The sequence below is a fragment of the Lepisosteus platostomus genome, chromosome 1 (genome assembly GCF_059453375.1).
Source record: "Lepisosteus platostomus isolate fLepPlt1 chromosome 1, fLepPlt1.hap1, whole genome shotgun sequence".
In the NCBI taxonomy this organism is placed as follows: Eukaryota; Metazoa; Chordata; class Actinopteri; order Semionotiformes; family Lepisosteidae; genus Lepisosteus; species Lepisosteus platostomus.
The window spans coordinates 41,297,856-41,323,967 of NC_142611.1; the positions used below are offsets into that span (position 1 = coordinate 41,297,856).

The 26,112-nt window shown below is 37.1% G+C and overlaps 1 protein-coding gene across 1 annotated transcript in view; it reads left to right on the top strand.

Moving 5' to 3' along the window:
• Nucleotides 1-26,112, top strand: part of LOC148677952 (serine/threonine-protein kinase 32B-like) — a 133,419-nt gene that overhangs the window by 48,549 nt on the left and 58,758 nt on the right. Inside the window, exons 3-4 of the mRNA XM_088628789.1 lie at nt 469-620; nt 14,819-14,992. Of these exons, the coding sequence (XP_088484915.1) occupies nt 469-620; nt 14,819-14,992 (326 nt within the window). The remainder of the gene's footprint in view (nt 1-468; nt 621-14,818; nt 14,993-26,112) is intronic.

The following is a 26,112-nucleotide window of genomic DNA, read 5'->3' on the forward strand; positions in this document are numbered from 1 at the left end:
TTCATAAATTAAATCAGCTGAATACTGTGAAACTGGAGTTACATAAAGGACAGCCAAGTGTGAACTTGGTCTTTGAGAATACACTCTTGATGAAACATTAGAAGGAAAAAGTAATCTCAGATGACAATTTATCATTTTATACCAGTGTTTCACTGACACTATTGGGAAAGCTTTTGAGAGGATACTAGTTGTATTGTTCCAAATGACTTTTTAGGATGTACAACATGTTACATATGTTGAAAAGTTGGAATTACCTTTCTACCATAATTTATATCTATACTCATAAGTCGTTTCAGTACACGATTTCTATATACTCAGGTCTTTGTTTCTACATTTTGTTAAATGTGTGGCATTTTTGAGAATGATATCTATTTTGGTAATTGCTAGATTGTTGAAACAGATAAGGCTAACTGTTCTTTTTTACATAAATATGCTCTGCTTTCTCCTATCTTCCTTTTTCCACTGCAGGTCTGCATTGTGCAGAAGAGAGACACCAAGAAAATGTATGCAATGAAGTACATGAATAAACAGAAGTGCATAGAGAGAGACGAAGTCCGCAATGTCTTCAGAGAGCTGCAGATTATGCAAGGCCTGGAGCATCCATTTCTTGTCAATCTCTGGTGAGTGGAAAGTTGTCTTTGTTTGGCTTAAGCTCTTTAGTTTTCTATCACTCTGAGATAAGTACTTCAGGAAATTACTAGCTTTCTGTACAAGGGGCTAATTATAACTTAAATATCCAATAAAATGGGTTATTGCATTTTGCTACACTGACTATGTTGTACGTGATTAAAGTTAAAGCTAATACATATTGGTCAATGATTAATGACTAAACTACTTTGGGTTTTTGCTGTTGTGGTTCTTGAGGCTGTGGGAAGTACCCAGTTGTGGGAAATTAAAAGTCAAGTGTGTGGTGGGGTGAGCGAGGAGGATTCATTGGAGGTTAATGAAGTGCAAGTCAGATCCTGGTCAGATCCTGGAGTTGGGGATGGCCTATTTGCTTTGGTGCAGAGGAGAGAGTGGCGTTTACACAGTGGTGCTTGAAACTCAGGGCTTAGATTTTTCTTTGTATCTATATAACTCTAAATAACTGATTGTGTAAGTATTCAGTCCTGTTGAGCCAATATTTGGTAGAGGTACCTATTGCAGAAATTAAAACCATGAGTCTCCTTGGCTATGGCTGTAGGCGCTTTGCATATCTAAAGTTTTCTTATTTGCAAAATTGCCCAAGCACTCTTTGAGAAGATTTACACTTGTGCCATATTTCTATTGCCTTATAATGGATTTTACTGTTCTTTGGGGGATATTCAATACCTTGGAAATTTTGTTATACCCTTTCCCCACTCCATGCTTTTAAATAACCCTATCTCATGTTCTTTTGTCTTCATGATAAAGTTGTTTTTTTGGGGATCTGTACTAGTCATCTTTGGGACCTCCCTGAGATAGAGGTGGATTTAGATCTGAGCTCATGGTGAAACATCTTAATTGCACACAGATCGACTATTTAGGTGTGAATGTTTATGGAACTGGTTATTTTCTGTTTTATATTTATAATTTAGGTGAAACTATAGAATTATGTTTTCACTCTGACATTATAGACTGTTTTGTGTTGTGTTATTCACTTAACAGTTGATTTTATTTCCCCTCAAGGAAGAGGGTGTTTGTGGTAAGGCTTTTTATAAAAGTAGTAACTGCATTTACATATATTTAGCCTTGGTCAAAATTGTGGTTTCCCTAATGTGTGCATGTGTAAATGGACTTGAAATAATGTTGACATCACCCTCTCTTTAGCCGCAAAAGACTATGTCTTTTGGCATAAGGGAGTTTGCTACTGTCTAGGCAGTGATGCTCTGAGACTGAGAGCAGCCGTGATTGAATCCAAACTGCACCCATCACACATGCTGAGGAAAATATGCTGAATCAATAGAAACCATTTGAGGGAAGTGAATTTAAAGTAAAAACGCAATTCTGCATTTTGTAAAGCTTCGTTTGTTTTCCTGACAGGTAAGATGCTTCAGGCCATGATGTTCACAGGTTTCTTGGTGATGACATTTCCAGTCTGGCTCATTTGCCCTTTCAGTTTTATTAATAATTCTGTTGTTGAAGAACACTTAAGCTGCTCAGCCCTTTTCACTGAAATTGCTGACATATTTTCAAACTGTTGTAAGGAAAAAAAGGAAAACCGACTGAGAAAAGTAATTTATTGTAGCTATAAACTATTCCCTACTCTTATGTTATGTATCAGGCAGCCTCATAACTAGTTAGACTGTAACAGCTGTCTTGGAAGAAGAAAAAAAGGTTTCAGTGCAAAACATTTGCAAATATATGAATTTGGATTAGTATGTTTTTATAACTCTCTCCATCCTAACACAAAAAGCCTGTCAGCTTCTTCCAATGGCATGCACAACACATGGTATTCTGAAGACACAGGAAATATTGTAAAGGGGGGACTAACACTAGACATCAGGAAAAACATGTAGATACATGAACTTTAGATTGAACAAGTGTTTCAGAATCATAATATTTCAGGTAATATTTCAACACATGTCTACTAGTCAATTATCTGGAGAATTTACTGTACTTGATGAAAGTGATTGAACACCTTTTTATTTTGCCAAAATATGAGAAACATGAGGAACCAGGAATTTTGCATATTGGCTACATTTTCATTGTTACATTATGAATCACCCATTATCTGCATGCTTACAGAATTGAACATTTTACTATTTGTATCAATATTTACAGTCTGGAGGAATTTTAAATACAAAGTAATTGTATCAATCAAGTTGGGCAATCAATGTCCCATGACCATATAAAGTGACATAGAGGCACATAAAACAGTACTAACACTACTTCTTCATATGGGGGGTACTCTTCATGCCTTTTGTAGCTGCCTTACAATCTTTTATTCTTTTGTCTCACTTTCTCTCCCTCCCTCTACCTGTCTTTCCATCCTTTTTCCTGTCACTAAATCCACCTCTATTTCTGGCTTCCACTCTTCAGAACAACACTGATGTTGGTACATCTGTTCTCCACTTTATATGCAAAATCTAGAAACTTCATTGATGATACAATGTCTTTTCTTCTGTTTGTCTCCCTCAGCCCCTGTCCCTCTCTCTTTCTCTTACTCTTCATCCCTCTCTCTTTGTCCATCTCTCTCACCCTCCCTCTCCTCTTACCTGCCCCTCTCTCAGGTGAACAGCATTCATAAAACACCACTTGGGCTTTGTGAATTCAAGCCTGCATCTAGTAATCCAACATAACTGGAACATAACTGACCAGGGGTTGGGTTGAGCTTGAGTTGGCCAGATTGTCCTTAGTTTGCCATGCCCTGTGATTTGCTGCACACGGTATCTGTGATTTCACAGCACTGTGTGGTGAGAGAGCAGCATCTCTCCTCTAGTTGGTGCTAACTCTCTTGTACTGCACTGTAGGCATAACTAACCTGTAAATTGAGAATGGCTCGGACAGTGAACATTGCAAGGAAAACGCGTTCTTGTTTGTATTTTCATGAATATACACTTTCCTCCAAAAGCTGATACAACTGAAATAATTGCTTGTTTTCTAACTGGTAAGGATTGTTAAGGAAAATGATTAAGAAATCAGCCTAATAAATTAAGATTGTATAGTATATGGCTTAATTCAGCGATATATATATATTTTACTTCTCTAGCTCTCTCTGCTAGGATAATATCTGCTATGGACGAAAAAAGCAGTTTTATAGGAGCTTCAGCTGGGAAGATCCAGATATGCACTCAACAAATACAATAGGGCACAAGCAAGAAACACCATCTCATACTCAGGTCTGACAGTTTTCTGAAAGCAGTAAATTACTCACCTGCACTGCTGAGGGTCAAGGGTTGCTTCTTTGTGGCCTCTGTCTCTTTTTACTCCAGCTAATGTCTGTAAACTCTAAGAATGCAATCCAATTCTCCACTCTCTCTTCCAGCATCTTCCCTCTCAGTGGAGACCAAGAGTGAGAGCCCTAAAAACTGGGACTAACACCTGTATAGTTTTTTTCCCTAGGCTATGACTCTCATAAACAAGGACACTTATATTCCTTCTCTGGACTAGTTATACATTTTTATTTATGGTGCTTGCCACTGATATTTTTTGTAAATATATGTAGTTCATTTTCATTGTAAATTTTATCATTCAACTGTATATACTTCTAATTTCTACATACCACCGAGGTTTGTTTTTATCTGCAGGTTTTTTCCTTTTTTTATTGGAATTTATATTGACACTGCACCAAGAAAAATTTATCGTATATTTTGTACTTGGTGAATAAAAGTTTCTAATCTAATCTAATCAATTAATTAATCGAATCTAATCAATTACAGCAGATTAATTCCCAAATTCAAAAAAATACAGTATATACCATGCATTCCACAATTCAGGTTACATTTCCCGACACAATAAACAAAAACAATTTTTGACTAAAAATATCAGTTTCTAAAGAAACTATAAGAAATCTGTGCTGTCAAAATACTAGTACTGTATTAAATAGATAGTACTACTATTTCTTTTAATTAAAAATACTCATCTTTATCATTCACCCTTTTTTATTGTTAAGGCATATCCTACTGATATTTATAATAACTCTTGTGTTTATTGCAGTCAATGTACTATCACATATCTAAAAATATGACTGATAAAACTGCATATGCATTAATGATAATATATATTTGTGTATTTTTATAAAATAAATGAAAAGATGTTCAAGTATGTAATAGTGTGATTTGTCAATTATCCTGTTTTTTATGGTATTTTCCCCAAAACTGTAACAATTCAAAAGTTCTGTTTCATGTGTTACAGTTATTGTTACAGTATGTCCAACACATTGTCATAATATACTAAGAATGTAAGAGTGGTGACCATCTGACCCATTGAGCCTGTTTGGTAGTTAGTACTTAATTGAAGGATGGATCTCATCCTCATGTTACTTGAAAGAAGCTGTAATGTCACACACAGACTGTAACAATAACATACAGTAAGAAGACTGCAGACACCTCCAGACATATAAGGTAGCAGTTTTGTCATTATTTGCATCTCAGGAATGAAGGGCTTTTGCACACCTTCATTGCATGACTTCTGTCTCTCATAATCTCTCAGATTCATTGTTCACTTTTATGTTTCATTGCTGTCATCATTGAGTCTTCGATTATGACTCGTCATCATACAGGTAAATATGTAGAGGAAGCACATTATATTTTTTCATTTATAGTTTGCTTATTGTTATAGTTAATTGCATTTGTGTCTTACCTGTTGTGTATTTACAGTGTTGCCCTTGTCTCCTGTCTGTTGGGTTTTCAGACCGTGGCTCTGCTGTGCTTCAAATGGAGACCTTCTGTCCTCCAAGAGGAGCCAGGAGTGGAGATTAGGGCATTTCACCTGCCACTCATGGTGTAACAGTTAGACTTGTCTTCCAGTTTGTGTTTAGTTGGTAATCTGATCTGTGTGTGATTTATGTCTAGTAAACCAGTATTTTGTAATTGGGTAAATCCATGGAGAAACTGCAGTTTATTATTTTCTTAATCTTTTGTTTTTCTAAGTATTTTCTTTACATTTCTGTAAACAGACACTGTTTTCACACTTTTGTTTGTGTTTGGCCTATTTTTATCACTTCTGTGACCATCTCCAGACTTGCCTCCTGGAGTTTAGTCAGAGTCTCTTTTTTACTACTTACCATAAATGCCATTATTGTAAGCAGTATTATCATCACTACTGCATGTATCATCATTAAGCCAGCCTCTACTGATTTACAAATACAGAAGAAAAAATTGCTTTGGTGCTTAAAGACATTTTTTATTTGAAACAATAAAAATGATATTTTTTTATTTGAATTTACTTGCTCAGTGACTTGAATTGTGCTTCATTACCCACAATTCTGATATTCACATTGCTTTTTTTATTTTATTAAAAATGTTATGTTGAAGTAAAAGGCCAAATTGTCCAGTGGAGAGTTTGCAACCTAATGTTGGTATTTTAGAAAGTCTTTTTTAGTTGCTCGGGGAAAACACAACTGAATTTAAAGACATCTGGAAAGTTAACATACAGTAAAAGCAAAAACTGCGATTGTTTTTCTAAGACAGATGGTGAAAATTAATCTAGTTTTTTCATTAATTTAACTATATATTATAATATTATTATCTCACTATTAGTTTGGAATTTGTTTTGGATTGAGTATGGCATTCTGGGGTAGAATTATCAGTACTATAGGCTAAAGTGACGTTTAAAACTAATCACTATTAAACATTAGCATGAGAATAGAAAGAAAGGGCAGTTTTACAAATGTGTAGTTTTACAAACCTCTGTTAGGGCAATTTGCAGTACAACTCTTTATATACTGTTTACTGCTGCAGTAAGAGCTGTAGGATGGGGTCATTTCTCGATGTAATGTTTCCCTGGAAGGTGCATTTCATTGGAAAAGCACACTCTTTGCTAGAGGCTCTCGTTGTCCCCATCTACTCATTTTCACACATGGATGCTCAGATTTTTCTATACTTGGAAGCCATCTTTATGAGTCTGCTAGTAATGACTGTTTTCTGATATGGAAATATGCACCATAATTAGTAAATACCGTAGATCTTTATTTTCCATTTTAAGCCGCAGCTAAACCATTTAGAGTGGAATTGAAATGGTTACAATCATGTTGCATTATTTGTCATCATTTGATGTGACGCATTTTCATAATTAATCTCAAGAGAAAGTGATTAGCCAAAGGACAAGCACAGTTGATTTTGTTCTAGGACTATAATGAGCATTTTTTAACTATGATGCAAAAAAGCCTGCCACTTTTGAAAGGCAAGATTAATGCTCATCACTGAAACGGTATTAATCAACACTCTTACTGTATACAATTGCCTTATTTTGAAACAACTCACCCCATGCTTGTTTCTTTTCCTTCTTTTCCAAATTGTAAAGCCTTAGAGAATTTTTCTCACATGATACAGGTGGTGGAGTGTTGCTATACCAATGACCAAGCAAGAATTTTGTAACAGTAAAAAGCCATTTCGGTTTGAATGTCCTGTTTAATTCAGTGTCTGCTTAACTGCTCTTAACATCTTTAAAGGTAGATGCGTTTGAGTGCATTAACTCTCAGTTCTGCTGGTTTTTGTTCGAGCCAAGCTTTCCATTTTGCGATTGAATCCTTAATTGATTTAATAATTGGTTTACTTTGAACAGTTTGGCTATTTTCATATTTCAGAATAGGTGGTTGTTTAACTATTGGATTTCATTTTAAAAAATCACAAACTTTTAAGTACCCAAAATATTTCCAAATATTCCAATCAAGCAACATGTTAATTCAATTACCGCTTCAGAAATTGCAAGCTTCCTGAAAGTTTTTTAATTTTGGTCAGGTTTTCCTTTGTTATGTCTGATTTAAGAATCTGTAACACAAGTTTTGATGAATCCAGATAACTGACAGTATGAATTATTTCTGAAAAAATATGAAAAAGTAAAAGTTTTATGAAAGCATGAACTCTATAGCTCTGTCCTTTGTTAATCTCTGTGTTATTCCTCACACCCGTGAAGGTGCAACAGTTGAAACACTGTGTTTTCTACATTTCTGCATGGAACTAACCTTTACTTGTTCCTCAAACCCCAATAACCCAACTGCAGTAAAGAAAGAGCAATTTCAAATGTCTGGTGTTAACCAGCTTGGTTTAATTGCTGACCTCCACGGGGTTGCTGTACCAGAGATGATTTTGGGGATGGTGGAGGAGTGGTAAATGATAAATGCTGTGAAATTAAGGTAAAAAAAATAATTCCCTAAAGAGCCAGCAATTTGTGGGAATTATGGTTTAGTCTCTTAAAACTCCATTACAAACTCCAATAATTAAACTAATTATAACTATACCAAAATAACCCCATGATTTCTGGATCTTTAAATTACTTCTTTTTATCATAGCTGTCCTAAGCTGCAACAAAATAAAGCTATTTGGCAGTAAACCAATTTTGCTATAGGCAATTATCTTGTAGTTCATTCTGTCTTTTTTTCAGTGCAAGCTGAATTCAATTTTCTCTCTTTGGGCTTTCTTTTCCCTCTAGATGTCTTTCTTCTCAAATGACAGCATGTGCAGGTTATGAGTAATCAATGCATAATCACACACTCACTTCAGAAGCTTACCTGCTGCACTCTACCTCTAAGTGATAAAAGTCAAATATCTTTTGATTTGTCAAATGAAGACGAAAGCACTAATCATTCAGTAAATTACAAATGCCAAGTTTCTATGTATGGTTCCAGATTTGCAGTTTGGTGTTAGTGGATGGTCTATGTATTCAGATGTAAGTTGTGCAGTTGTGTATACAGCCTTGTACATTTTGCTTTTATTATTGGATAAAACAATTAGAAAAGGGATGGATGGTTTAACATCTGAGGATTATTCCCAATTAGTGGGAATAGTTCAAAGGTTTCAGTTCCTACAGTTACAGTGCCAAGAAAAATGTTGTGAATCCCAATGATAACTAACAATTTCGGAATGTTGCCATGATAGCCTTCTTGAATCAAAACTAGTCTTTATGCAAATGTCCAATAGGTTTAATAGTGACCAGTTCCATGTCTTTGAAATACAATGACATATGACTTAAACAAACAATCAGTAAATAAGGTACAGGGATATGAAAAGGTAGGTGAAGCCCTAGTTTAATTGGCTCAACTAGGGGGTGTTACGATCCCTGCCTCTCTGCAACGAAAGAGGCAGAAGAAGGCATAGCCTTAGTTCATCAGTCCACCTATCAGTGTACGCTTTCACCACCACACCTCTGTCTCATCTGGTATTTAAGCATTAGTCTTTCCCTGCCCCCTCGCTCAGTATTGGTTTCCCTTTCGAGCTACTTAGTTGCGCTACACCTTCTACCTCCTCGTACTGTTCTGGTTCCGTCTTTGGTTTATCCCCTTTTACTACGTCTTTTGGATTACGGCTCGGCTTCGGTTGCTTTCTCCTAGTTTGGTTCTCTGGCTTCCCCTGGACTCTCGGCTCTCTCCTTCGGCTACGGTATTTGAATCACGACTTGTCTCTGTCGGCTCCCGCAAGTGGGTTCACTACTTGGTTTCGGTTTCACTGGCCGAATCCGTAACAGGGGGATAATTAGAATCGTGTGTTTGAAGAATTAAGTAGAATTTGTGGGCTGTGTTTGGAAAGCCCAGCACTATATAAAGATCAGAAACACTGTGAATTTAGTCTTCACCGTACAGGTCTGTGGAAACAAGCCATGTTACAATTTAAGGAAATCTCAGGAATTCCCCAAAAAACTTATTGATGCTCATCAGTCCAGCAAGGGTTACACAACTACTTCTGATTGGTTTCCCAAATACACTGTCAGATAGATAGTCTACAATGGGAGAGAGTTCAAGACCACAGTCACTCTAACCAGGAGTGGTCATCCTACTTAAAACTCTCTGATACCAAACTGGAAAATTATCAAAGAATTGCAAAGAACCCCAGAGTAACATCCAAGAAAGTGCAGACTACTGTCACCCTGTTTAATGTAACTGTTCATGACTCAACTATCACAAGATGACTGGACGAGAATGGTGTCCGTTGTAGGATATCAAGGAGAAAACCACTTGCCTACAAACAGAACAGTGTTTCCTGTCTAATGTTCACCAAAGAGCACATAGATGATCCACAGGGGTTCTGGAAACATGATCTCTGTACAGAGGAGTCAAAGTTTGAACTCTTTGGACTCAATAAGAAATGTTCCATTTACCTTCAGTTCCATATTGTTCTGAACCTTCACTCAGCTCTGCCAGCTAAATGGTTTACAATTATACAATTCTGTCAACATTAAGCTTCCACTTAGAGCATCTAATCATTAGTACATAACAAGTACATTTTGTTAAAAATCTGTTAGTTTGTAATTGATGGTTATAATTGTTTCTGTTGTGTTGGGCTGTTGTGCCTTTCCTTTTGGTACTATTAGGATACTCCACTAAATACAATTTAATTAATGCTGAGGAGTGTTTCAAATTGTGACTGTAGCAATTGTTACAAATTCACCACTGACAACAGGATACTAAAAACATCAGCTAGGTCCCATTGGTAGTTAAATTCTGTAATCTGCAAGCTACTTAATATTACTCAAAGTCTGAGTAATATTTCGGGCTTTTACAATACAGTTTTCTTTAAATGTGATACTGAGTGATACTGTCATAAACTTTTGAATATTAACCCCAGCTACTCAAGTTCTTTATTACTAAAATTCAGTGCTTTTTGTGTGCTTTATCATGTTTTACAACTCAGTTTTTAATAATAAGAAATATAAAAATATCTTATGCCTGTGAAGTAAAAAGAAAACAATAATGCTAATAGTAACATTAATTGCCTCTAAAGAACAAGCATGTAATTGTAATTAACAAGGTTGGAGTGGGGAGTCATATCAGTGTGAAAAATGCAAAGGAAGAAATAGAGATTAATTCCACACTGAAAATTAAAAATAAAGAAATAAAAGCAATGGTTTGGCTGTAGAGCCTTCCTTGGGGTTTTTTGGTGCTCTAAAATATTCTGCATTTCAGAACAAATGCACAAAAGCACATTTCTCTACATATCATTTGATAGGCGTTAATATCATTCCTGTAGCAGTTTGAATATTTGTGGGGATGTACCCGATAACAAGAGAAAAGCACCGTTTGTGTTGGTACTGTAGCAATGACAGTTGGAGTTGTGGGCCCAGAGTAGATACAGTATGTATAACTTCTGACCGCTCTAGCCTCAGCTGCTAATGGACACTTTAAAAAATCCAATTCAATTGTGCAATGACAAAGGTATACAGACATTCATTCGGATCTCCGGCTTCTGCCAGAAGCCTAAAGTGAGTTCAAGAGACATTCTCCGTAATTCAGCAAAAGAAGAATGAAGCACAGACTCCTAATGATGGACAGGGGGACTGTGTGTGGCTTCAATGAAGTTGTAAAATAAATGAAAAGCCTTAGCTAGACTATTTAGAAGTGACTTACATTGGTAACCTGATGAGTAGTATTTACAATAGGTCTGTATTCAAGCTACATAGCCAATCAGGCCAGAGCACGCCCTGGTTTCCGTGGTGTTAACCAAACAGAGAACACAAGACCTTTCCCCAGATGAGGACACCAGTCCACCACAGAGCTGAACCGTCTAATGCTGTTCCCATTTCTAACAGCTTGGTGAACTGGAGTCATCGTTGTCAAGTACGTCACTCAAGGTACAACAGCGGTGTCTAAAGCAGGGGCTTGAACCCACTGTTACGAATCTAAAGACTTACCCACTGCGTTACACTACCCCCTTACACTAGTAATCTGGAAGTTTTTGAGCAATATATTTTATGTGTTTTGACAGGAATAATTGCATAATAGTTAACATGAACATTTAACATAGACATCTGTACTACTACTATTATTGTTATGTAATTTGCAGGTTATAATTTGTAAACTACTCTTTGTGACAATGTGCAAATTCTAACTGCTGTCAGATGCACAAAAATACAGTATACTGTGTCAAAAAATGTGGTGACTTTTATTTTTGCATAAACACTGTATCCAGTCATTAACAGTTTTAACTATTTGTATTTTTGTACTTGGTCAAGCTTTAATTGATCATACTTTTGTGGGAAATTTTGAAGCTGTCCATTTTTATTTTGATTTTTGTGTTCTTGTTGAAGTTTTTGCTTTTTTTGTTGTTGATGTTTTCTTAGCAACACATGAAAGCAGTTCATTCAAAAAGAATTTTAAGAAATCCTTGATTAAATAATCACCTTCCCACACAGATGTATTTTTTTGTATTTTAAGGGCAAAAATAATGATATGCAATACTGTCTCCTCTCTGTAAAGGAGTTCTTTTCAGATAAGCTGACATGAAATGTTAAAATATTTGAAGCAATCCAGAATAAAAAAAAAGTGAATGATGTATTTTAAAATGTAAGTGATGGCAGGGGGAAATGACTTTGTTTCTTCTCTAAAAGGATTAATCTTTGAGAGGTTTGGTCATGATGATTACGGTAATCATTATCTTGTGAACCTCCTTCAGACATCTGAAATGAAAACACTAATTGAGAACTGAAACAAACTAATTGTGGCATGACCAATTCATTCAAAAGACCTCATGGGAAGACGTGGTCATTAGGTATTTGGTCAGTTACTTTGCATCACTGATCTTTAGACCGCTGTTATCTTACAGTAAGTATCCCTGCCACCAACAATAGTCCCTGGACAGGAGAGTAGCGTGCTACCTCTTCTCCTCATTGGACAGAAAAAAGAAAGTAGAGTAGGTAAAAGCTGAAGAGGAGTGAACAGCATCCATCCCCAAAACCAACAGCATAGCTGTTTGTTGGTGATAGCTTTATAACATTTATTCCTTTCTTTCCTACTCAGTGGATGTCTGTTAATTCATTAATTCAATATAAGTAGAATACTATATACAGTATGCAATATGTATAGTAATTTACAACACATTCATATTGTGTACAATATAAATTCCATATAACAATATTGATGCCACAGTAAACATGTTCCATTTTGCTTCTCTTAAACTTTATTTTCTAAAGTCTCCGTTCCGGAAAGTCTACATTTGTAATGTGGGCTCAGCTGGGCTGATTTGGGCCATCTTTGTCAAAGTAAACATTTTTGTTTCAGTTATGAATTATACATGTTTATCTTTTAGGTAAATTATGTTTCATTCTGTGTATTTGCTTTCCAATGTTTTCAACAATGTTTTGCATCAGAAGTATTATTATTGTTGTCCTTAACATAAAGCAGTTTGTTTTATTTCATATAATCTTCTTTGTAGATTACTTTAGAATATCCTTAAAGAAACTATGAATATTATAAATCCTGTAATAAAAATAATACAAATATTTCAATATAATATAGATATTAAAAGATCCCAAAAGGCAATATGTAAAGTCCAAAAAAAATGCATATTCTGTATTTTCCATTAATTTCCATCTGTATTGTTTAGATGAATTGCAGTTAGAACTTGTACAAGAGATGAAATTCAGGGTAGCAGGTGGTGTTTTTTGATTCAACTACAGTAATTGCAAACCAGATTTGTTTTGTTTCTGCAAGATTAAAATGAATAGCCACTGGTAGATTTGAAAATGCATTATTTTAAGGGCAAGTTCTAAGATCAATAAAAACAGCCTTGAACGGACCCTGATAACTTAGTTAGCCTGCTACAATGGTGGCCCTGCTCATTTAAAAAATCTTGTGACTGTGTCACTTAAGGCTCTCCTAACTTACAGGGAGCTGTATCAAAGAACTTCTGATTTACTTTGGAATCAATCAAGTCTTTCCTGTTATTTTGCTTTGAGCTTATAAGAGGCTTAGAGAAGCAAAATTGCATGGCCTTCTGGAGAAAAAGTAATTATGGTGCAGCTGATTTGCTCACAAAATGACTGATTTTACCTTTTTCTGTTGCAAATCTTTTGTTCCAGGTAAAAAATATTATAATGTACATTTCACTATTTTTGATTTCAGCAACAGCTTGCTTAAATAGCAAGGGTCATTAACACTGAATTTCCCATCAATAAGATTTAGCTTTGGATGTAAGTTCTATTGGTATATTCTGTCATTTTCTTTTATTTTATTGAAAAAGTAAATGGGGCACATTTTGTTGCTCAATGAGATATTTGGTCATCCTGATCAGCAAAAACTTAATATTTAAGTAAAAAAAGAGACCATGTACCACTTAGTAAGTGTGTCACATATTCCTTTATGCTGTGCAGTTATACAGATGTCAGTCCTGACTGTTTAAATCAAGAAGAAAACAAAACCAAATGATTTATTCTAAAGTGGGGCAATAATGATCTAAAAAGCTTCTGTTCAATTCAAATGTATTATTTTTACTATCACATTACAGATTCAACAGTATTTAACATTTAATTCCTTTTTATTGCATTAACCCGCAGTTCACAGACGATAATTCAGCTGCCTGTGATTTCTAATAATTATTTCCACTTTTAATCCTTCTACAGCTTTTGGATTTTTTCCACTGAGCAACAGTGATTAAGTTCTGTAGAAAAAAATCTTTTAACCAGCTTCAAGCTGATTACATTCCAAAGATATTATCTATAGCTTATGTTCTAAATGAGTGGTTCTATTATTCTTAACAACTATCTACTCCAGCAGAACCTTTGAAATACTTCTAAAACTGTTATACATAATAGTTTTATTTTACTACTTATGATTTTTTTTTAGAATTTCTCATCTCATGTTTTTTATTTTCATTTCAGAGGAAAACAAATTTAACAAAAAAAAATATTTTGAAGTTTCCAAAAAGTACTGTAAGTACTTAACTACACTTATGCCTTGGCTCATAATGCAAATATATGATATATGATATGTATATGATGTAAGTATAGTGGTGAATGTTTAAAGCTGTAATATGATGCTGAAAAGAGAGTGAGTCCAAACAAAAGATCACCTTTTAGCTTTGCTCCGGCTCTGTGTCCACTATTGCATTAGTTCCTTGCACTCTGATATTTTGAGTTCACATCTCAGCAAACAAGTTAAACCCTCAGGGACCCCCAGCTCCCTCTATTTTCCAGGATTGGCCTTAAGGCAGCATGTACATCAAGTTTATATTATTTTTCTGTATTGTGTGAATGAATCTTCAAATGTTGTGGATTCAAATGGGAGTGCTTTGTAAAGTGTTGTGAATAGTTTAAAAGTGTTTTCTAAAATACATCCAAAAAGCAAGTAATATGAACTGAAACAAAAGATACGGCGCAAATGAAATGAAGTGCCGTATTTTTTTTTTTAATTGCTCATACCAAATAAAGCCACATTCTAATAATCTATTAATCTATACTGATACTGACGTTTTTTTTTGCTTTCCCCTAGGTACTCTTTCCAGGACGAAGAAGACATGTTCATGGTAGTAGACCTTCTTCTTGGAGGGGATTTACGCTACCACTTACAACAGAATGTACATTTTAAAGAAGAAACTGTGAAACTCTACATCTGTGAATTAGCACTAGCCCTGTATTACTTGCAATGCTGCCACATCATCCATCGGTAAGTACCTCAGGAATGTATATCACTTTCATAAACAGTATATATCGCATATATATATATATCATATACTGTTTATATCATGACATTATAACAAAAAAGATTCTATTTTTCACACCAAATATTCATATTAACTGAGGCTCACTGTTAAAAAAGATTTAATTCCCTAATTAAGCTTGTGATACTTCCCTCATTGCTATGTTACTATTTTGGCAAGCAAACATTTCTTATTGAATAATTCACCATCGTATTTTACGTCTGTATGTTAAAGCAGGGGTGTCTATCACTAACCACTGATGACCTCAGCCCAGCCTGTTAAATCACTAATTCACCCTTTCCTGAAGATTGTGAAGAGTTAGAATTCATTAAGCAAATGAGCAGGTATCCTTCTTTACTGTAAGTTAAAGGATCTCCTATTAGTACCACTTGTGTCTTGTAGGCTGAAAGGTTGTTCCGATTTTTGTTTCAGATTATATCTAAATTACTTTAAAAAACAGTCTGCTTAGTTATTCTGTTTAGTTATTCAGAGCCTCCAGAATTTTAAGAACTAGTGATTTAATAGTGTTAAAGATGCTGCATTTTGGCTCTTCGGACCCCTGGATTAAAGAGTTCATATGTCTAGAGTCATTGGATTTTCTGGGTCTTATGTTTGAGAAGATATGTATGTATAACTATTGAAAACAACTGTGTAGTCATGGCATTTGGTGATTTTTAGTTACATTTTACAAGCGTACCACATAGGCCTTTATGCCTGTTTATCATTTAAACTCTGTTTTTACAGTCACACAAAAGAAGTGACATTTAATATTTAAAATATGATTCACAAATTCAGCTAGTGTGTATATACAGTACAGTATAGTGTATAAAATTATATACTGTATATAGAACTACCATGCACACATATACTGTAGGTGTTGAACAGGGTCACAAAGGTGCGGTGGCTAGCATTGCTACCTCGTTGTGCTCTGGCACTGGGCTCAGTACTGGACCTAGGTTGCTACAGTATATGTGTGGAGTCTGTATGTTCTCCACATGTGCACGTGGGTTTCCTCTGGGTGCTCCAGTTTCCTCCCACAGCCCCAAAACCTGGTAGGTACAGTAATTGTCTTCTGGGAAAATCGGCCCTGGCGTGAGTGTGTGTACAGTATGTCTGTGTGATTGGCATCTCATCCAGGGTAACCCTAGAAGCCAATTAACCTACCGGTCTGACTTTGGACTATGGAAGGAAACCGGAGCACCTGGAGGAAACATCACACAACCACAGGGAGAACATACCGTACAACATCCACACAGAGAGCAGCCCAGGTCCAAGACTGAACCCAGGGCCCACCCCAGCACTGCAAGGGAGTATTGCTAACCAGTGCACCCTTGAGTGAAGTGCTAGTACGATATACTGTTTTAACAATAAAACTTGATACTCATGGATTAATGTCTTACTATTGAATAAGATTACAAAGTAGAATGACCTAACTAAACTACAGAATTTAAATATAAAAACTATTAGAACAGTTACACATAAGTAGTGAAGTAGTTGTCCATTTAGTTTGTTTCAAAGGTAGTAGCTAATTGAACTGATGATCTCATCCTGCCATTTTTTTGAAGAAGTCCTTGGCTTAAGCATTATGACTGGATAGCTTGTTCTCATCACCCTTTATGCACATTATTACACCTGCAAAATAATGTATGTTCTGCGTAACTACTTTGGCAAATCTGACTGATGGTGGCTGAATATAGCCTGCGATGAAAAAGAATAACAAAATAATAAGGCTGAATGCAGTGAGATTAAAGTTATGTATTATAAGGAAAGCTTAGGGATTTAATTGGATTTGTTCAGAACAACAATCTAAGATGAAATGGATCAGCCTTATTCGAGTACGTAATTACATTTCAAAAAGATGCATGTAAAGATATCTTGTATTTATGGCACACACAACATTTCCTAATTTGATTTTTTGGCCTCAATCCAGTGGACATTAGCTGCTTTTAATATCCACATTTATTATTTGCTGTGCTATCTGAACACATATGAATTCTATATTTGTCTTGAAGAAAACATTTTATCAACTAGTAGAGTACACATGATGTGTTACTGAATATTTAGAATATACTGCCATTAAAATTACAGCAAAGAACCAATTCCTACAGCCAAATTATTTTTGGCATGGTGCAAATAATGTATTTTAACAATATTGAGTTTGCTATATGAGTTAGGTTCTATATGAATAGACACTACATAATCTATTGCAATATTATCTATTATCTACTCACCTATATGAGTTAGGTTCTATACGAATAGACACTACATAATCTATTGCAATATTATCCCTTTTGTTTGTGAGCCATCTGATCTGTAGCAAATTGTGTGGAGAGAAAGTAGTGGCGATAGACTTAGGACATCCAATAAGGAAAAAAGCATTTAGACCCACTCCCCAAGCAGTCCTGGTCCTTTTGTTATGCATTAAAATATTGACCAGAGGTGACCTGAAAAAAATATCTCCAGTGCTCAGACTTAGAATGTGCACTGAAGTAAATAATTTAGCAGCACAGAAGCAAACTGCCCAATTGGGAGAAAGTACTTAAATTCATTTGAACTACACAAGATGCACTGTGAGGAATGCTGTGTTTCACAGAAAGACATATACACTTAAAAACATCTGGGTAGCTGCTACTCCTGACATTAGTGCTAAAGAAAAGTCAATTTCCTGAAATTCCTTATGCAGACATACCTGTCACGAACACGGACTGAAATCCATGTCAGATCTTGTAGAAGACCCTATGCGATGCGGTAAGAGCTGGAGAAAACCGGAGGCGTGGTAAAAGGGAACACACAGGGGTTTAATAGTGCACAAAATAATAGTGACAGTCCGTGAGACAGTGTACGGGGAAGACAAAACGGCATCCAAATCCAAACGGGTCCAAGGGTCAAAGCACAGTCCGAGAGTCCATCAACAAGGAATCCATCCTGGGACGTGACAAAGTTAAAATCCCCGGGAGGGGGGAGCACACGGACAAACAAAACATGGAGGTCCAAGGGTGACGGGGCGAGATCCTCCAGACCCCGGGCTCAGGAAGCGGGAGGTGTCGGGGATGAGGCCTATGCCCTCAGGAGACGGACGTAGGGTTTCCTGGTACTAGGCGGGCCTCGCGACATCTTACCCTAATGATGAGCCCCGAGGACTGGAAGAGCTGGTCTTTAAATAATAACGCTAACAGGGTACACCTGTAGAGCTTAATAACACGGACAATAATGTGAGCAGTGGAGCGCCCTCTAGGGAGGGATGTCGGGCGTGACAATACCACCAACAGACATACCCGTATTTCAGATATCTGAGGAAAAAAAACATCACCAAATGAGAAAATAAATTTAGGAATATTTGTTGAGGAGTCAGGCATGAGAATCTGTGGCTTATTCCTCTTGGCTAAGGGTCAGTCACCTGGCCATTGGACAAGGAAGTTAGATCCCCCATACAGAGAGTGTAAGTTAAAAGATGGTGGAAGAGCAAGAGAAATATGAGCAAGAAAAAGAGACTTATTGTGTTATTTATAGTTGTTTCATAAAGTGACATTGCAGAAAATTAAGATTTAGGATAACTAAACTTTCCTGAAAAACTCCACCTAATTATACAGTAAGGTACTATTTGCTACTCATTTTATTGGGCTGAAATTGAGTTTTGTTGTCTGTGATGTTTCAAAACTTTATTTAAAAGAACAATCATGAAGTATTAAGTGCCTTGATTTTCTTTTGTTGAAAGCCATGGTTATGCATTTTTCTGATGCATTTCTCAGATGTACTGTTTCTCTGACAAACTAACCCATTTCGGCTGGAGTTCATTTGTCTTTTTCTAACATTCTGCAGGCAATGCTTATATTGTAATACTTATATATTTTTTGATGAACCTTCCATGTTTCTAACCGAGTCTTCTAATTCATGAGCAAAGGGGAGCCCCAGCACTAACTCCTGTGCCACCGGGAAACCCTTAGATTAACCAATTTGGCTTGATTTTGTTGAAATGGGTAATGTCGAAAAGGAATTGCTATTGACCATTTTTTTTATCTTTTAAACCACAGAATTCAGTGGAAAAGAAGTATTATTTAACTAACAGAGGGGAGAAGTTATATTTTGCTTATGAACTTGACACATCAAATCTGTATTTTATATCACTTTTGATACTATACTATTTAGAAGTACTATACAATATTATAATATTATAGTTCTAAAAGTTTTCTCATATCTATATATTTTCTCATAAATATTTTAAATCTTATGCGATATAAAAATCTATATTGCATGTGGGAAATCAAGAAAAATGAAGGGAGACAGTTTTAAAAGCAGTGTCAATTCATATACGGTATACTGTTGTCAATTAGTCTTGGCAACCTTTATATGCGATGATACATATGGAGATAAATGGAATCCATTCAGCCCACTCATATGCACAGATCCTCAGACAAGAGAAGTGTTTGTCTGTAGTCACAAAGTAATATGGACTTATGTTTTTCCAATTTTACATGAAAACATGCCAAAACATGACATGGGCAAACTGTATTGGTATGTATACATATTTAAGGTTTTGAAATTCAGCAAAAATAATGCAGAATGACTTTTAATGACTTTAAATCCTATATTTTAAAAGGAATTATTTCAGTAGTCTAGGTCTCTTTCCTAAAACTCCTTCTCCAGGCTCTTCTGCTGTCAAAACCGCAGGTTCTGCCTTGGCTTTGCGTCTGCTGAATTGCTTCTTACAGGCCATATTATTGAAGGAACATAAATGATTAATTTCTTGCTGATGAGGAGCAGAACTGTAACATAATGCTGTCACCACCAAGCTTGAGCGCAGGAATGGTGTAGACTGAGTGATGCATTATGATGGCTTTTCATCCAGTGTAACACTTTGCTATTAGACAAGAAAGTCCTAATTTTGTCTTGCCTGACCACAAAACCTTTTGTCATCCAGTATGTTAACAGTATCACTTAGGTGCTATATTTTAAACTCCATGTGGGATTTGAGATGTTTTTCAGATGTTTTCTGTTCCATACAAGCCCTATTTTGCAGTGACTGAGATACTGTTAACCCAGGGAATTTCTTCCATCTCAGCCATTGAAATGTAACTCTTTCCAAGTCACCATTGGCCTCACAGTTGAATTTTATTCAGTTTCTTCCATGCTCAGGTGCCTGGTTTTGAAGGATGGCCTGGTATAGGCAGTGTTTGGTTGAATTTATCTTCCTAATGATCACCTTCACCATCCTCAAAGAGCTAATAAGGGTCTTTGAAATGTCTTCATACTCTTATCCTGAAACAGATATTTTTAAGTAGAAAATTGTGAGAACCACTATTATTGCACACAGACAGAGGCTGCTTAGCTTGTTAAGGTAATTTTGTGCACCTACTGTAAATTTGCCACAGCAAAGGGTTTAAAAATATCTAGTATTATTTAAAAAACAACTGTTTCAAAATGCAGTCTCTCCTGTACTTCACAGTCAGTGCCATTACACATAGGCACCCATTGGCTATTACATGTGTATAACAAGACACTTCATGTATGTGTCTTTCATACACATTTCCAAAATCCTTGCACATGAAATCCTGTATAAATGAGACTGCTTTCTTCATAGTGTTTTAGCCAGTTTGGGCAGTTTTGCCATAGAAGATCAAGTAATTAAGTCAATCAGTTAAAGCAGGGGTGTAATTGAGCCCAGGATTCTTTTTTTAAAATCAAAATCAATCTTTTATTGGCTCCAGAGTCCTCTATTCTTTTCCACTGAACTTGTCATGCAGTATTTAATACTCTGTTAATACTCTGGATGAGGTTTTAAATATTGGTGGCTTGTGACAAGGTGGTACAGTCACTGAGGACTTAGGACACTGATCTGAGGACAACAGTATCTATAGCTTGTTATTCCAGGGTAGGAATTAAGTATCTAAACTGGTTTGCTGTTGGCTTACCTGTACCAATTTACTAGTTTTTCCACCAGCCTTGTAGACGCTGCTGCTTGTCGACCAACCTAGCTTAAGAGATGTGGTTGAGAAAACATCAGGAATAAAGAAATGTAAAGTTTGTTGAGTTCATAAAGTAATTTAGTTCATGAAAGCCTGAAGACAGTTCACCCCTCTCAGAATTTCATTGGACATCTGTGATCTAATTTCTGTGATGACCCCCTTCTACAAGGAGTAAAAGCTGCCAAAATACTTAAACACATTTCTTTTAATGAAATGGTCCTTAAATGAGATTACACTTCATACTGTGGCTCTCAGGGACTTTTTGGTTTATTTTTATCTGCACCAGCAACAGGTGCAGGGCGATCCACTGCCTCCAGCCGCTATCACTGGGGCTTAAATGAACTCAGCAGTCTCAGCTTGGTAGCTGTTATATTCAGATTTGATTTTCAAATGTCCAGAAGTACTTCACTGCAATGGTCCTTATTTAAAAAAATGTTCTTTTACCATGCAAAGTAAAGTTTTGTATATGAATTAATTAATGATTAGGTAATTCAAGAACTCCTTATCCAGGATATGTAATCTGTTGACAACTATGCCATTGGATGTGACAGTAAATTAACACCAACATTAACCAAATAAAACTGGCACTATAATGTGACCTAATGCAACTATACTGTCAATTGTTTGGTCCACTAGTTATGTCATGTTTGTGTTTACTCATAGAGTGAAAGAATTATTTTATGCAACCATTCATAAGAATGAGGATTTGATTTCTTAAATTAAAGACTGAAAAAAAATCTAATCTTCACTCACAGGTTAACTCTGATTTGGTGTGAAGCCTGTTAAATTCACAGTGTCTCAAAGTTCGGGAGATTTTTTTAAACTTCTGGGACATGCTGTTAAACTTGAAGGTTAAGGTGTTACTGTTCACTTCAAACACTCTTTCCCACAGGAGCTCATAAAAAGCATTCAGTATTCTGTCAATATTAACTTTGCTAAATCAATTACTACCTGATTTGCTATGCTCTTTAGTCTGTAGAATTTCATAACAGGGAATATTCTAGCAGAAAAAAATGTGATTTTCTGCTGTCAGCAAAATGCAGACATCGTCTACGGTATATGCATATTCTAACACTCAACCCTCCCACCCATTAAAGTCTGTGAAAGCTATTGTTATGGCCAGAGGGACCTGTTTTTAATCCTTCCCACGTTTGGTGTGAAGTCCTTAATACCCCACTTTTCTCGTCTGAGTCATATTTCATCACAAATTATTTTGTAATGCAAGCAGGTGTTATTTCCCTTTCACTCAAGTTAGAAAAAAGGATTATCATTATTAAATTGTGAACTAAAGCCAAGTGCTTTTAGAAAAAACAATGTCTAGTGATTTTTTTTATCCAATAGAAACGATCAAATTCTGGATTATTGTTAGCCAAAGTTTTACTTCTTGGAGGTTAATTCCTAATATAATATAAAATGTGAATAATATTTTTTCCCGTGTTAATTTCCTAGATTGTGCATGGGATGTTGATTAAAACATTACACATGATAATGAAAGAAATCGTTAACAGTAACATATAAGGCTTCCTAGAGAAACGCACCAATCAAAACCCCAAGCATTAAGGTCTAATTGTATATAAAATTAAATTATTATACAGTTAAAGATAAAATATCTAATTCATAAATTGTTGACATGTTTTAATTTAATGTTTCAGGAAAATTATATCCTGCTGTATTTTTAAGTCAATTGTTTGTAATGAAATCTGAACCTTGAATGGTTTCTCCTTGGTGGCTGTAATATCTCATATTTTGCCCAAAGGATTTCACTTTCAAGTGATTTATGACTGTATCTTATAAATATAGTGGTTGTGTGCGATGTCTACATTGTGATTGCTTGAAACAGTTGTCAAACACAAAGCGCCTCTATTTATGGCTTTATTGAAGTAAAGAGATTGGCACTTGCACTTTTTCAATAAAATAAGTCCCATAAAATGCCGAGGGAGAGTTATTGCTGTGCATTGATGTGCGCTTCAGAATGCTGAGATGAAACAGGAATTTTTCAGTCCGTGGGATGCCAGACAAGGTTGTGCCATTGGTGAATTATTTATGCAACCCGTTTCTTCAATCCTTTTGATGTTGTTTCTATTCAATCCACAGTAAGTGTTTCCCATTCATCACAAAAAGACCTAAAACCATATTAAAGGCGTTCAGTTTGCATGATTCGTTATTTGCATGAATTTGGTATTAACTTATCTTATGGCCGGATGAGCAAACGGATTCTGCTTGAAGCACATAGAAGAGTTATCCCAAGAGTGGGTAAATGAAAAAATCGAAAGCTAAGACACACAGTTCAACAAACTGACTAGGAAAAATATAAGGGAAAAGAAGGCACATAAAATGAATAAAAGACAACAAGAGTTCAGTGAAAGAAAATTAGAATAACTGATTGAAACCATGGGAAAAAAGGAAGGTAGAAGGACTAACAGATAGATGGATTGGAATAATACAATGGAGGATAAAATAACAATACAAAGAAAAGCCTAATGGATAACCATAATGAAAATATACCTAGTAGGACAGTAATGGGAAACCTCTATACCTCTTGCGATCTTAATGTATGTTCACTCTGATGTTTTACTCAATAACACCCCTTAGAAATCGGAAGGGCTTTACATTTTATATTTAATAGTATTAGCATAAAAGAGACAAAAGTGTTCTAGATGCTAGAAGTTATCAATATTAATAAGTCAACAGGTCTGGATGGTATCCTGTCAATTGTATTTGAACTATATAGTATATAGGGTCATTATACAGCTATTAACGCAACTCATCCACCAGGGATTCAAGATAGAGGTAATAACAATGGGTTTTAGAACTGAAAGGTATTGCCCTCTCGTAAAAATGGTGCCGAAGCTGAGACAATTACATTTTAGACCAAAACAAACTAAAAATTTAAAATAGACTGAAGAAGCTATTTAGGGAAAAAGATTCTTGTGTTTATATTGATACATCAGCAGTACTGACTTTCATGAAGTGTTAACCAGTACAAAGAAAGAAGAAAAAAATAACATGTTTGTAACGATGCTCTGTAGAGGTGAAAAGGATCCGATGCAGATGCAGGAGTCGCAGGGAGGTAAGTAAACGTACCGAGCAAATCCAGGAGCTGAGCCGTAGTCCGAAGGCGAAGGGAAGTCGAGATCCGGTAAAGGCACTGGTGGCGAACAATCCAAAACGTGAGACAGAATCGTAGTCGAAAAGAGAGCTACAGGGTCAAATCCAAAACAGGCAATGATAGCAAACAATCCAAAGGGCGAGACGAGATCCGAAGTCCGAAGGCAAAAGGTGCAGGCAGAATTCCAGGAAGGCAAAAGAGGGGTGAGAACGCTAGGCTGAGCAACAAGTAGAGAACTCAATACCGAGCAACGGGAATCAGGTACGAATGGTATAAATAACCCGGCGTGCCGCACGGTAGAGCAATTGCAGGTGTGTTAACTCGTGCGGCGGCGCTTGTTAGTAGTAATCCGCTGCTGGTGCTGATTGGCTCGCTTACGTGTTGATCTCCGCTGGCTGGTGGTCGTGACAGTACCCCCCCCTTCACGGGCGGCTCCCGACGCCCGAGACGGCCGATTAGGATAGTCCCTGTGAAAGTCACTGATTAGTGTAGGGTCCAAAATATCCTTCTCTGGAATCCAAGATCTCTCCTCGGCACCAAAACCTTCCCAGTCAACTAAATACTGCAGGGTACCGCGGTTCCATCTGGAGTCAATGATCTTGTGGACCGTATAAGCCGGGCGCCCCTGAATGCGACGAGGAGGTGGCGGGCGATGTTTGGGAGCCGCAAGGGGCGAGCGGTAAACACGTTTCAGGAGGGAGACATGAAATGAGGGGTGGATTCTGAGGGTAGGGGGGAGAGCAAGACGGAAGGTAACCGGGGTGATCCGGGAACGAATCCGGAAGGGACCAATATATCTAGGCCCAAGCTTTTTGGAAGGCTGATGTATAGGTAGGTTCCGTGTAGATAACCAAACAAACTGTCCTTTCCGAAAACGAGGGGCTGGTCTGCGGTGTCGGTTGGCGAATTTGGCGTGGCGCTGGGTTGACTTAATAAGAGCTGTCCTCGCCATTTTCCAGGTCCTTCGCAGTTTGGCAATATATTGTTGCACGGACGGCACTGCCGTGAGTGGAGGTGTGACAGGGATGAGAGTGGGCTGATAACCTAAAGAACAAAGGAAGGGAGAGAGACCTGTGGAGGAGGAGGTAAGAGAATTGTGGGCATATTCTGCCCAGGGAAGTAGTGATGACCAATCATCCTGTGAGCTGGAGGTGAAGGCTCTCAAAAAGGTCAGGAGGCTTTGATTGGTCCTTTCCACCTGACCATTGGCCTCAGGATGATAACCAGAAGTCAAAGATACATGAGTCCCTAGAGTTTGACAGAAAGCCTTCCAAAAGGCCGAGATAAATTGAGGTCCCCTGTCCGAGACAACGTCATCAGGCAAACCATGTATCCTAAAGACCTGTTGTACAAACAAAGATGCCATGTCCTGGGTTGTGGGCAATGCTGGGAGGGGGACAAAATGGGCTGCTTTGGAAAAACGATCGGAGACCACCATGATTACCGTATGACCCTGACTGTTAGGAAGGTCCGTAATGAAGTCAACAGCTATGTGGGACCAAGGGCGGTGTGGGATTGGAAGGGGGTGAAGGAGGCCAGCCTTCCTAGAGCGCGGAGTCTTGCTCCTGGCACAGACCGGGCAAGCCCGGACGTACTCTGCTGCATCAGATCGCATGGAAGGCCACCAAAAGTCCCTGGTGAGGAGGTCCAGAGTGCGTCTGCATCCCGGGTGGCCGGCAAACCGGGAATCATGTCCCCACTGCAAAACCGCAGAACGTAAGTTGTTCGGGACGAAAAGCTTATCCGGGGGGCAGCACAGAGGAACTGTAGTTCCGTTGAGGGCACGCCTGACCTGATCTTCAATGGAGCAATGAATCGCTGCCACGATTCTGTTAGGAGAGATGATTGGTTCAGGTGTGTCGTCCAGGTCTGGGGGGTCATGGAGCCGAGAGAGTGCATCAGCCCTCCCATTCTTCGAGCCAGGAGTGTAAGTGATAACAAAATTGAAACGAGAAAAGAAAAGTGACCAACGGGCCTGACGCGAGTTGAGGCGCTTGGCAGATTGAATATAGGA